The 14018-nt window shown below is 38.4% G+C and overlaps 2 protein-coding genes across 2 annotated transcripts; one reads left to right on the top strand and one right to left on the bottom strand.

The window, feature by feature from the left end:
• Window positions 1–2939: 2939 nt before the first annotated feature.
• LOC6563647 (acetylcholine receptor subunit beta-like 2) lies at window positions 2940–10469 on the bottom strand. The gene is made up of 11 exons (XM_001989439.2): window positions 10284–10469; window positions 9846–10039; window positions 9660–9788; window positions 9408–9593; window positions 9090–9222; window positions 8890–9017; window positions 6472–6647; window positions 6204–6356; window positions 5552–5631; window positions 4077–4183; window positions 2940–3449 (listed from the first exon to the last, which is right to left on the bottom strand). Exons 1-11 carry the CDS (start codon window positions 10339–10341, stop codon window positions 3234–3236), a joined length of 1560 nt encoding a protein of 519 aa, XP_001989475.1. The 5' UTR covers window positions 10342–10469; the 3' UTR covers window positions 2940–3233.
• Window positions 10470–11328: 859 nt separating this feature from the next.
• LOC6563648 (zinc finger protein DZIP1) lies at window positions 11329–13997 on the top strand. The gene is made up of 4 exons (XM_001989440.2): window positions 11329–11485; window positions 11550–13116; window positions 13180–13345; window positions 13514–13997. Exons 1-4 carry the CDS (start codon window positions 11374–11376, stop codon window positions 13952–13954), a joined length of 2286 nt encoding a protein of 761 aa, XP_001989476.2. The 5' UTR covers window positions 11329–11373; the 3' UTR covers window positions 13955–13997.
• The last annotated feature ends 21 nt before the right edge of the window (window positions 13998–14018 follow it).

The following is a 14018-nucleotide window of genomic DNA, read 5'->3' as shown; positions in this document are numbered from 1 at the left end:
ACTCGGAAACCCCAGAAAGCCATACAAAATGTGTAACAAAACCGCTTGCAGCGTCGCACAAACAGATACAAAGAGCCGCAGCAAAACACAAACAAAACATTGCTTTGAAATTAAATAAATAACTGGCTCAAATTGCCTGAGAAGAGGCAACAAGCGAGAAAAAAGGAAAATGCTGAATGGAAGCTATCCAGCAGCGACACGTCAAAGTCAAGTCATTCACACTCATCACCACGCCCAACTCATACCTAACTCTACCCTAACTGTTCCTCTCGCCCGCTCTCACTCCTACTTTCTCTTTAAAGGGCATTGAAATAGAATTCCGTTCTAATTGACGTGTCTTTTGTCAAATGTAACAATTTTCGGCTTAGTATATGTATATATATATATATATACATATATAATATATAATATGGACAACAGGATATGGACAGCACCGCACGAGTGCACCTCGATTATGTGTGTGTGTGTGGGATTAAGATGCGTACGTGTGAATGTGCAAGCTCACTGGAAAAACTTACTTTCGCACGTGCTTTGTGGTTCTCGGACGCGCACTTGGCCAACTTGCTTGAGTTTGGCCCTAACCAATCTTAGCCTTTTAAAGTGATTGCCACATTTCCTGGCTGGTAGCTTGGCCATTTCCCACTCACTATTTTTTTTTTATATATATTTTTATTTTTGTCTGCTGCATTTTATTTTATGGATTTGATTTCCGCAGCACTGGCACTTTTTGTGCGACTCGTTTTCTAATTAGTTTTTCAAGACAATCGCTGCGCTTGAAAAGTTGGCCATGCGAGATGCGTTAAGTCCACTTAACAGACGCTTAACACAGTTGGTAACACAAGAGCAGCTGTCCTCGCTCGGGCTTATAAAAAAACGCTTAGGCTGACCCGCAAATCGTCTTCATCCTGTATATTTGCATATTGTTTTGTGCTCGTGCTGAACTTTAACTTGTGTCCGCAACAAAATATGTTGCATACTTTGCAGCCTTATGCAAATGCCATTATCGGGCAGCAGGACGACACAAGCACGACCCAGAGCTTAACCGTAAATAGAAATAAACATGACATATCCTGCACAGTTTCTCAACTCGCAGCTCAGAAGATGGCGTTAGAGTTTAAGACGCTGGTGTTGGTGATGGTGGTAGTTGGGGAGGGGCAGTGTCCGGGGCATGGCATCTTTTTTGGGGCACGCATATGACGTGCTGACACCAATAACAGCAAGGACAACAAACATGCAGGGCACATCCCATAGAAAATATGAAAAATGTAAAACAAAAATCTGGCAAAAACTTTTCTAATTTAAAACTGCCAACAAAAAAAAACAGTGTAGAAATAAAAGAACGACAGGAAACGCAGCAAAAGGGCGAAGACAAATGGTAAGAGGAAAGGCTGCCAGTGTGCAAGTTCATAAGCAAATCTTTATAACATTTATATACACTGCATGAAAGGTATATGGGTATATTAATAAAATGCCATTAACTTTATAGGCAATTTAATCTAACTATTTAAATTACTTTATTTATACAGTTTTTCTTCTTACGATATCCAAATTTCGTTTTTAAGTTTGTATGATAGTATTTCTTAAGTACACTGTGTCAATATGATGAAAAACGATTCAAATTGGATAATGAAAAGCCGTTAAAAAAATTGTAAGTGTAATAGATATTAATTTAATCTAATTATTCAGCTGGGATTAGGCATAGGGATTAATTTATATTTTGGAAGATAAATGAAAAAATTAAAGAAATAATTCGAATGTTTTCAGTACTAACAAACAGATTTTATAATTATTACTCATTGGGGTTAATAATAAACAGAAAATTTGGATTAATTTCCAATTAATTCGCAATGTCAGCAAAGCGTATTTAAAATTCATTTAACATGCTGCGATTCCTTACCAGTTTTATTCTATGACTTCTTGGAGAGAATTCAGTCAAGAAACTCGCAAATTATTTCGGTTGACTGCGGAGAAGTGAAAGTCCTTTGTTTTTGCTGGATGGATCCAGGCGGATTTATGGATGGGGTGGCTGACTGCACATGTTGATGAATGCGAGGCCAAAGAGATTTCAACTTTCTAATTTAATGCGGCAGGCAGACGGATATCATCAATGACAAAGACAAAGGGGAATGGTGAACGGTAAACGAGAGCCGAACGAACGAGCACACAACATAATAAATGATATTGCAAATTATTTGGGCAGGCCACGTGGCGTATGCGCATTGTCTGTTTGGCATCAAATGCTTTCAACTTTTACCATATTGTTGCCATAATGTTTAATTGTAAAAGGCATTAAGAGATGTCAGTTCTTAATTGAAAATTAAGACAGACAATAGTGAAGTACATTTGTTTGCATGTCTGTGTTTATATTTATGCGACGTACATATGTGTGATAATAAGTTGCTACGGCAAGAACCACAAGTTTGATATTATCAATGGTTAATAATTTACAGAAGTGGAAACAACCAGCTTGCGAGATATGCCATACTATTATTACGGTTTAGGTGAAAATAATATTAAAGCAAATTGGCAGCATAAATAATGTCCAGATTATATCTCGTTTCACACATTTTATAACTGTCCAATAAATTTTAGCTGTAAATTACCAAATGCAGTTTCCTCTTTTCAACAATCGTTGTGTATTCACTGTCTTCTTAATCGAAAACAGTAAATTCATTTAAATGACTTACCGATATGTGATTACTTTTTACGACCACCAAATAAGGATCTAGGTTTACTTTTATCGTAAGACCAAACACATTAAATATAGATACACATCATCATTCAAGCACTCTGCTTTGAGTGTATCGCGATGAAAGTTGGTTTATATCCCTCCTGGCTTATATGCTTCAGACAATTAATTTAATTCCTAAAATGAACAACTTTTTTGTTGCCTGTTATATTCTTTTATTTTCAACCTTATTTTAAATAAAAACCAAACGTTTCTTTATTTCAAAATCAATTTATTTATATTTATTATGCATATATGTATATTATGTGTATGCAATCATTTTCAATTGTCATTTAATTAATATAATCCTTTATTTATAATAGGTTTATAATATTGCTGATAGTATGACGTATTTGCAAGTGGCGAAGGGCACGTTTTACAATTTCAAATAAATTTGCTGCAATCCCCTTCGTAATTGTTAACTTTTTTGGCCGAATGTGACCCTTGACTCAAATTTTCCTCCATTTTTTTTTTACTTTAGAACGTTTCTTAGACCTTTTGGCACTTAATTAACCACCTGCCTGACAATGTCCGGCGGCAGCATGAAATTGCTTTTACGCAAAGGAATCTCACTGTACTGCCGGTCGACGGGGGAACGGGTGTCATAAAGTGAAGGTGATTGGCAGATGATGGCGCAGGTGCCGAACACACACGAGAGTGTAAACAACCAGAGGAAGAAGCGATCCAGGACCATGGACACAAATTTCCAATCCTCGACAATCTGTGAAGAGAAATAATAAAATCATTTGTGTAATGGAAAGCACTCACTTAAAACTAGGTCAGGACTACAGCTGCCATTTTTCATCAAACATAAAAGAATTTTTTAATAATGTTTTATTGTTTCAGAGCTCGTAAAACAGAGACGAGCAGGAGCGGCACAGACGAATGGAAAATTGTCGTATAGTGCGGCCAAATAAATTGCTTTCAATTGAAGCCATAAAATTTCGTTTCGACTCTCTTTCAATAAACTTGATATGTGTAATAAAAATATAAAGCTATGATTTTATATTTTACAATTCACATTGCACATTTGAGTTCATGTCTTTGTGTATTAACGCCGCCTCTCTCTCTCTCTGCTGCTGCTCTTTGTGGCACTTAAGCCGAAATTTTTTCAGGCCATAAACAATTCTTAGAAGCGAGGGGAAATCGCTGGTGAAGCACGCTGAGCTCCGAAAGACGCCAAAAATATGACAAGCTGAACAATAACAGTCGCAAATAATTCCAATACGAATACGAATGCGGATGCGTATACGATTACACAACGTTCAGCTTCAATCTGTGGAGCTCGCTGGTGCTCAATAAAAGTGGGCAACTAGAATTTGGGACTCGAGAGTGAACCCATACCTACCTCGTTATCCTTGTCGGCATCCTTGATATGCTGCGCAATAAATCTGACCGCGCGCAATGCCTGCAGCACTTCGGGTGTTAAGTTGCGCGGTATCACATTGTCGGAATCTGTCAAGTCTCGTGGCGAGCGCATGAAATTGCGAGAAATTGAAATAAAATATTGGAATCATAAATAAATGGAGATGCCAGCGCGCTAGCCCCCAAAGGCTACTGGCAACTCTAAATCTACAATTGAATGTGTGTGTGTGTGTGTGTGTGTGTGTGTGGAGTGTGTGTCACACATGCATAGAAAAATATTATGGCCAATGCGGAAAAATGCCCAACATAGCCACAGGCTGGAACAACATTCGTCGCTTTAAGTTACAAGCCATAGTAGCAATAACAACAACACCAGCACTGAATTATAGCTGCCAGATTTTATTTATGGCCAACTTTTTCATGGCAGGGCATTGGAGCACCTAAATGCAGCTTGTAACATTTATTGGCCAAAGCAATCAATTGAATGTCCAAATTTACATAGCAATCGAATACCATTTTCTTCGTTAATATGACGGCGACAGCTAGAAAAGAGTTTCTCTTTAGCTAAAATATTTTTAGTAAAAATAAAGAACCTAAAGAAAATTAATTAATTTTTAGATATGCTAGTAGATTTGGACACTTGGAATCGGATTAACTTTCACATCTAGTTTATTATTGAGAATTTTAACTGTATTCAATTATCACTTTGGAATTTTTCACAATAAGCCAATTTATTGATATATTTAAAAAGAAAATCAATATGTACATGTAGCTGATAAGAAAAAATAAGAAAAATAAAAATCAACTTGGGGAAATGTTTAAAAGTCAATAAAGACAAGATAATCAAGTAAAAAGCCACAACAAAAAAATTCAAAAAATTAGATCTTCTGAAGAGCGAAGAATCACTACAACGTTAGTCAAATGAATCTTGCGCTTTATACCATGTGTAATTATTCAACATTGTTATCATTGAAAAAAGATGTTCCGAAACTACACAGAATCATTTTTATTTATGTATAAAGGGTCCAAAGTGACCTTAGTTAAGTTACTACTACACGCTAGGTCATACAGAGTTCGTTCTCTCAGTTTTTGCAGTTTTCACACATGGCTTGTTTTATTATCCCGCACACACACACATAGGCACACACTCACACACATAGGCGTTGTTTGTCATCAAAGCGTCACATCATCGTCAAAGCTATCAACATTGTCCGACGACTGGGCGAAGCCTTGAGAATGCCCAATGGCAAATTTGTTTTTTTCTTTTTTTATTTGTCCTTTATTTTTAGCCATTTTATTGCATTATTTGCCAATTTTTATTTGATTTCAATTTCGGCTTTTGGATCGCGGTCGGCCGCGAGTGTGGCAAAATATTTTTGTTTTTATGGACAGACAAATACCCCCAGCATCAGCTATGTTTTTAAAAGGCCTCGTAGCCATACACAAATTTAAACTCACCCACTGAGTGCTGCATGCCATTATCATAAGTGCCATCCTGACTGTCCTTAAACTCGCTGGGAAAATCGCTTATGCTGTCACTGCAAGACACAAATAAAAAAAAAAAGCAAAAACATATTCAGTACAGTGAAAAACTAAAGCTAATGCTTAGATTGGTGAAATATATTCAAAACCTTACTATTCATGGTTGATGGTTGTCCCTTTCTAAGCACTATGAGTTTTCTTATCTTATTTATATAGGAAACTTGGTGCATACAATTGCTACGTTAACTTTTTTATTACTTTTAGATTTCAGATACCCGAAATACACCATTTTTGAAATATCTACTTTTTAGAAATATTTTTTATTATTAAAAATATTGTTTGTGAAAAATAGGAAAACAGCCTTTCCAATTGTTCGGAATCTTTTTCGTTTATTTAGAAATTATTTCTAAAATCAAAATAACTTTCATTCACCTCTTCAAATATGTTTATTTATTATACATATTAAAAATAATTAATTTGAAACTTGATAGTTTTTTTAATAAGACATTAAGTTGACATAAAATAAATATGTGGGAAATGTCAAAATTGATTTGCAACTAATATAGTCGGGATTTATTGAATTACAGGCCTGTATTTTTCTGAAGGTAGGGAAGACATATAGACTTACCGCACATCAATTTCGTTGGTATACCCATTGCTGGGTGTGGTATCATCGTAGTCCGGCAGTGTGTACTGAGTGCGTCGCATCATCATCAGTTTGGGCATGAAGTGCAAAAACAATTTGCGAACTAGCGGCGACATGTTATGCGTCGAGGGCGACCTGTTGGTTGAGCGCCGCTTGGTCAGATGATTGATTGATTGAATGGGTATGGGATGGGTATAGGTAGAGGGCAGAGTGGAATAGCTGCAGATCGTGCGGCACTTAAGGCACTCACCTGAAGTGTATGTTGAGCACACAGACCGTTGTCCAAACGGACAGCGATACGAGTATCATGGTAAAGAGTAGATATTTGCCCAGCAGGGGCACCGCCAACGACGTGGGCGGTATAATTTCGGCCAATAGCAAGAAGAACACGGTCAACGACACGAGTATTGAAATACATAACGTAACCTGTCAACGAAATGTTTACACAATTTCTCTTTCTCCTCTCGCCTCTCGTCTCACTCTGTCTATTGCAATGCCCTTTGTTTTGTAACAATAACAATGACAACAATGACAATAACACAACATAAACAATAACAAAAACAATAACGTTAACATGGACAACAACGGTTTATCAATCATTATCAATTATAGCCAATTACATATCAATTACGTATACTTCATGTAAAACAATAAGCCGACTCCAATAATTGATTTTCTGCATTTTTATTCAATTCAAATATAACATTTACTCAATAAAATAAATATAAAGCAAATACATCAAATTGGGTAAATGACATCGCAAATCGTGGAATCAGGCAAAGCACTCATACAAACTCTACACTCACACCAACATACTTGTAAACACACTCAATTTATTCACTCCCCGTCGAGGTAATCATATGTAGTAACAAGAACAATCAATACAACAAAAAACAAAGCGTTCTACATTAAAGTTTGAAAGTGAACCCTGATAGTGAGTTTAACGACCAATATCTTTCAAACGAAATATCTCCTATCTGTCCATTAGGAAAGTAGGTATTTAAATATGGTCGTAATGTAGCTGCTAAATATGTCTGCTTCTAGTTTTCACAGTTTTAATACAAGCATAAAATCGTCATGAAAGTGTAATTCATTATAAAAATTATTCTCAACTTTAAAAATAAAGACAATTTGAACATAATGCTTTATTCTTCTAAAAACCCTGCCAACTTAAAAACTTTTATCTTATAAAAATATAATTAAATATTTCAAATTAATTGGACTGCCAGGCAGACGGTATATTAATAATAATCAAATACAATTTTAATATTATGCTTTACTCTTTTATGTTACCAGCTTGCAAAATTAGTTTATGAAACTATAACTTGATATCAAATATACATGATAGACTTAAAAGTAATTGGACTGCAAGTTAGACGTCACCATGTACCCCAAGTCAATTTAAATTTCGAGCAGGACTATATTTGTTAAATAAGCTTCCTTATTAAACAAAAAAAAATAAATATGTATATATTTTATATTTTGTTTTTTCTTAACTTACGTTTGCAAACTTTGTTTGGTTCATAAGAATATGAATACATATTGCTAATTTATTACTCCAAGCAAATGAGCGATTCAAACGATCCAAAGAACGAAAAATCAACAACAACAACAAATAGCACACTTCGTTGTATTTTAGTGTGTAAGTGTGTGTTTGTGTGTGAGTAAATAATTGTGTAATGTATGCATTTTAGGTGCGTATAAGTGTGAGTAAAGTGTAAGAATTTGAATGCTCTGCTTAATTGCAGGATACACGATATGAGGAAACTTTTGAGTGGATTTGACTTGAATTCGATTCAATTGGACTTTGATTCGGTTTCGGCTTCGATTCGGATTCGATTCGATTCAATTTCGATGAAATTTACGTTATGAGATTTCACTACTCAGCACAGCACAAATGATATTCGTCGCAAATGGATGTGTATCCATTTTAATATATATATATATATATACTAAGCGTGAATATATGTGTGCTGTATTTGGACTGCTTGCAGGAATCAAAAAGCACCTGAAACTCAGCGACTTAAAGATTGATAAAGTACTTTTAAATTTAAATTGTCATTACTTTAATGTAGGATGTTTGATAAGAAATTAGGTTGAAAATGAGAGAGCGGTAGGATGAAAGTTAGACAGATCTTGTAAGTAGTAATAGTAAGTATTCTAAGTTGAGCTCTTCTTGTGAGTTTTGTGAATTTTGACTGTATTCGAACAACATTCGTTGCAAAGCCAATGTATATTAGCAAAAAATAGCTAAAGAGCTCAGCTTTTAAAAGTTAGAAGTAGCTGGAGTAGAAGTTGAGTAAATGATAGGATCTTTAAAGTGCATATGGGAATATATAAAAATACTTTGCAATATTTCGAGTGGTTTTCAGTGTTCTCAGTTAGTTGTATGTAGATAAAAATAATGAGAGTATCATTATAGAAAATACACCAAAAAATGCTTGAATAAAATGATACCAACAAACTACAAATAAATTAATGAATTATTTAAGTATTGAAAATAGTAAGTCTAAAATAATAAATTAATTTCAAACATCTTCATGTAAATACTTCGATATAACGCATGCCACATGCATAATTTTTGATCGGAATTTTCGATTTCAATTGCTGTTAAAAGAAATGTTATTTTAAGTATGCCTGAGCGCATCCATAGTCCAATTGGTCTTACCTTTTCGCCCGAATCGCTAGGCAAGTAAAATACCAAAACCGTTAGAAAAGTCAGGGCCACACAGGGCACAATCAAATTCACCGTATAAAACAATGTTTTGCGCCGCATGGTCAGCTTGAATGTAATATCTGCAGCAGACATCCAAAAATTTGCATATTACAAAAGCCAACAAAAACAGCACACGGCAAACCGTAGCTCACCTGAAAACGGCTCCAATGTGTCCGGGTAGTATTCCTCGTTTTTAGTGGCCGGCACCTCGAGTATATCCCATTCCACAGACAAATAGAATTCACTTAAATCGATGCCCACCTGCACGAGATTGCTGCCAGGCACCTATGCAAAAAATGTACGTATTAGCCGAACGACCAGGCAAAAGCAATTTGTTAGAGATGTAACACCCCTCCTCCCCTCCCTTTGCATCCCATGTAACCCTTAAAACACCACCTGGCGCCTGTGTCTGTGCATAAATTGCATTTAGTGCAGTGGAGCGCAAAGTAAATTTGCATCCGAGAGCTTACCTGATCCAAATGTTTAAGATCCACTTGGGCGCCATTGTAGGTCCATGAACCGAATTTCATAAAGCAAATTTGCTCATCGTATGGAAAATATTCAACGTTCATTTCACAGGATGACTTGTAAATCGCTGGCGGTTCCCAAAACACCTCCCCGGTGTATTTCAGAGTGGCCTTCGTCATGAGTGTGACCTAAAAATTGAATCATTTTGTCATCCTATAAATATCACTGAGGCAGGACCGCAAATGTTAAAGCACCTCGTAGTTGCCATCCCAGTTATTGTAGAGCACAATGTCCGGCACCCAGATATGCTCGGATGGCACATATAGCTGCTCCACCCCGCCGTATTCCTCTGGATCCCAACGCAGCTTATAATCAAACCAGCGCTAAAAGGCCATATTCGATTTTATTATAGTTATTTATTAGGCAAATTAATTACACACCTGTTTGACCCACAAATTGGTGGTCATCACCTGGTTTTTCAAATTGACCTCAATAAGCTGTGACAATTTCAGGCCCAGCCAAACGGTCAATGTCTCCGTATTATTGACAACCGGGCGTATCAACCGATTATAATTACTCAACAAATCATCATAGAGGCGCTTCGTATCCGGATTCGCCTCAAAGCTCACTGGCGCTGCATGGCATGGGAATAAAGACCAAAACAAAGCGACAGGCATTTAGCAAATATCCCAAACACAGATAATAATTTCCCAAAACAAAGATCTGCGCAGTCGCCGCGCTCACGAGCTCAGTCGCTCTTGCACTCTCTCGCAGGGCGCAGCCTTTTGACAGCTGGGAAACTTCTTAGATACAGCATCCGAGACATCAGAGTATCGGAATTTTCACAGATTTTTCATGCTGAACTTTTAATTACTTACGTGTTGTATTTGCCAGCGGTAGCAGCAAGAAAAAACCCAACCAAAACCAGCGCCACATATTTACTAAGATTTATATACAATTTTTATTTAGTTTGTGCAGTAACTTTAAATTCGCGTTAAACAATTGATTGCATTCTGTGTTCCGTATTGAATTGAACCTCCCAAGTTCGCAGTCCAGTCGTAACTGAGCGAAAACCTCACGAATTCAATAACCCAATTGTAGCAGCTGACAACAAGGACGTGAGCTCAGGATGAGCGAAAAGAATTAGACCGTTAATTCAAAAACATAAACAAAGAAAGACGCCCGAAAGAAAGATGAATTAAAACTGATGTAGAATTTTATCTTTCTTGTAATATTGTTTTTTTTTATATGAATGCAAAGTTTGTTTTTTTAATGAGTAGCCTAACCTTTTCATAGAACATTTTATGTATTGCCTGAAAACGTTACTAATTTATGAGCCCATTTAAAATTGGTGAAAAACATGAAGGATACGAACATTTTTTAAAGGCTTGTAAAGAGCATTCCTATAATTGTCGATAATTTGTACAATTGGGTGTTTTTACGAAAAAGTGTTTTTATTAAATTCATATAATATTTTGTAATTTTGATAATATCATAATAATTTATCAGTCTCCTTTCGTTTCACCTATTTGAATTAAACTTGCCATATTTTTAAAAATTATCGAAGAATTATCGCAATGGCGTTGCCACATTCGCATACATCATTAAGATTTTTAATACATACAATTAATTTTATATAATTATGTTCACAATTTTACTATAGTTCTCGGATTATTTGCTTAGGTAATACGGAAATCCGCCTGCCGATAAGCATAGATTGTATGCCAATAGAATTTATGTTAATTTGAAGCACTATTTTTGAATGGATTATTCACCAACCGGCAACTCACCCCGAGAATCAGTCAAGCATTCAGTTGAGCCAAGTTCGCAACCAGCTGTCAGCGGTTGCCTCGCAACAAAAACGAACTGACAACAAACAGTTGCCAAAAGTAAGGAAGGAATTGGAGCAAACAATTGAAGTTACTGGTGCAGAGAAGCGAAATACACAACTTTCGCTTTCAGCTGTAGATGAAAGCAAAGCAGCAAATGGGCCACAAGGGCAACTTTCCCCAGATGATGCGAGAGGCGGGCTTCAAGCTGCGCCAGTATAGAGATGGTCCCTTGGATTGGCGACAAATGGGTGAGTTGTAAAAAAAAAAATGTAATTAGCTTCTAGAAATGATATAAAATAAACCCTCTTTCAGGTTCCTATGAAACGGATCGTATATTACGTGAGCAAAACTTTGAAGCGATCGATGATGTACTCGAGCATTTGTCGGAGGCGCCACTGGGCACAGTGCTGGAGACGCACATTCTGGACAGCGGCATAGCCAAGTATTTTATAATGTCCCAGTATGCGATCCAGTATCTGCTCTGCTGTCGCACCTTTCTGGATGAGAGCGTTGGGGAGTTGAGGGAGGCGCATGAATCCTCACAGCAGGAGATTGTCCGACTGCGTAAATCCCTTGGCGAATCCAACAATGAGGTGGTGCAGCTCCACAAGAAGATCACACAAATTGAGGCCATACGCGAGGTGGTTTATCCCTGCCATCTGTGCACAAAGAATTTCATTAGCAACGAGGCACTCAACATACACATTGGACGCAAGCATCGCATTGGAACACCCACCCAGACGCCAGCTGCTGGTGGTGGGCCTGTCAAGGAGAAGGATAACGACATGCAGCTGATCAACACAATCAAAATGGAGCTGGAGATCAAGCAGCTGAAGGAGCGTCTCAATGCCGCCGAACGCAATATCAAGGAACGCTCTGGGAGCTCCAGACGGCATGTGAGTCCACGCCAGGATCAGGCCACAACAACGCTGACCATGCGCAATGTGGGCATCCAAAGCAACCTGGCAGAGTACAAGGATAAAGATGAGCTCAGCAGCGAGGCGGTGGAGAGTGAGGCCACTGAGCGCAAGGAGCAGCTTCATGGATTATCCGAACGTCTGAGTCACTTTGAGGCATGGCAAGTGCAACTCAAGCGGAGCAACGAAGACTTCATCCAGGGGATCAACCAAAAACTGGCGGATCTCAGTCATGCTCTGGAGCAGAGCAAGGATACCAAGATCACAGCCGTGACGCCCACAAATGCTGAGGAGCGTGTGGCGACGCCCTGTCTGGAGGATTTGGAGCGCATACTGAGCGAAAAGGTGGCTGAAATTGGCAAAGTCAGCGCCAATAAGCTGGAAGAAGTGGTCCATCAACTGGAAATGGGCTACAAGGATAAACTTGAGGCGCTGGAACGTGACCTAAAGCGGATCAGTCTGCGCAAGGAGCCTAGCGCTGTAGTGCAACATCCGCAGCAAAAGCAGCAACCACAGCCGTCGGCAACCACATCCAAAATACCCAAACCGCAGGCCAAAAAGGAGCTGACAATGGAGCGCATCAAGAAGCAAGTGGAAACGGAATTTCTTCAAGCGAAACGCGATGATGACACCTATTCCATAGAGGAGCTGCCACCAGCTCAACAGGAACAGCCGAAGCAGCAACCAAAACATGCAGTTACCCACGTCGAGGAGTTGGTCAGTGGCAACAGCTCCCGCAGTCATCCCACTTACACAAAGCCTCCAGCTCCAGAGCCCATCGTCAACGAAGCCAAGTCCGGCGCCAATCAGATGGAGGCGCAGGAATCGACGGACGTTAGTGAAAGCCTCAGCGACGAGGAGGAGGAAGAGAGCATCAGCGATGGCGGCAGTGAGCTCCTCACTTCGGAGCCTGAGCGACAAGTATTCAAGTCGCCCAAAATAAAAGTAACTCCAAAAATAAAGTAAGTAAAATAATTATGTTTTTAATTAAAAGCTATTTCAGTAAGTCCGAAAATCTGTTTTAGAAGTCCACAGAAGCCGCCACAGCCACTGACCCGCAAAGATGCCCGTAAGCTGGTTAATCTCAAACTGAATCCACTTGGCTTCAACATGAAATCGAAGAGTATATCCAATACTTACCTCAAGCGTGCGAGCTCTGAACTGGCACAAAATCGCAACAAGCTGAAATTGGTAAGTTTAACTTAACAAAATTGGTATTGTTGAGAATAGATAAATTATTAAATTTAAAATATGCTTAGTCTGTTTTGTTTAATAGTAAGATAACCCTCAACCGAAAGGGAGGATAGATAGAGTACATAATAAATTAAGACCTCAATTATAACCTGAAATTTATTACAGGAGCATCCACATTTCTATGCGACTCGCAATCGTATACGCAAATTTGTGGACAAACTTTGCTCCGCTAAGATGCCGGAACGGGCTGAGGAGCTGCTCATGAACAAGACGCCGCTGCAGCCAATGGAGATGCCCAAACGTAGAAGCGCAGTGCTGGGGGCCACAGATGACGATGACGATGACAATGAAGCTAGTGAACACACCTCACTGGAAGAGGCGGGGGAGGATGAAGGCACGGAGGAGAAGGAGAAGAAGCAGTCATCAACTAGCAGTTCAAAGGCGCTGAGACAACAGCAACATCAGAATTTCAAGGCACAATTGGAGCAAATGCTAGCGAGGCCAGTGGCCCAAGTGGTCTCCAAACCTAATATGGGAATTATGCAAGCAAGGCCAGTGCCGTTGCCACGCAAGCGCGTTATGTTCAATACGCTGGGCAGCGGATAAAGCGTTGGCGATGACGTTTAATCAATATAGTAAGAAAAATAAATATTCGAAGAAAAAAAAATGA

The sequence above is a fragment of the Drosophila grimshawi genome, unplaced genomic scaffold (genome assembly GCF_018153295.1).
Source record: "Drosophila grimshawi isolate 15287-2541.00 unplaced genomic scaffold, ASM1815329v1 contig_311, whole genome shotgun sequence".
Lineage (NCBI taxonomy): Eukaryota > Metazoa > Arthropoda > Insecta > Diptera > Drosophilidae > Drosophila > Drosophila grimshawi.
The sequence above is the reverse complement of the archived record's forward strand: the minus strand, read 5'-3'. Positions and strand labels throughout refer to the sequence as shown.

Bases quoted from the DNA above. Each gene is read 5' to 3' on its own strand.
- LOC6563647 (XM_001989439.2), bottom strand. From the start codon at position 10,341: ATGTGGCGCTGGTTTTGGTTGGGTTTTTTCTTGCTGCTACCGCTGGCA. The intron at 5,632-6,203 runs GTAAGTCTATAT...TGTGTCTTGCAG, and splicing joins ACCAACGAAATTGATGTGCG to TGACAGCATAAGCGATTTTC. The intron at 4,184-5,551 runs GTGAGTTTAAAT...GAGACTTGACAG, and splicing joins TGGCATGCAGCACTCAGTGG to ATTCCGACAATGTGATACCG.
- LOC6563648 (XM_001989440.2), top strand. From the start codon at position 11,374: ATGAAAGCAAAGCAGCAAATGGGCCACAAGGGCAACTTTCCCCAGATG. The intron at 11,486-11,549 runs GTGAGTTGTAAA...ACCCTCTTTCAG, and splicing joins CTTGGATTGGCGACAAATGG to GTTCCTATGAAACGGATCGT. The intron at 13,117-13,179 runs GTAAGTAAAATA...AATCTGTTTTAG, and splicing joins AAAGTAACTCCAAAAATAAA to AAGTCCACAGAAGCCGCCAC.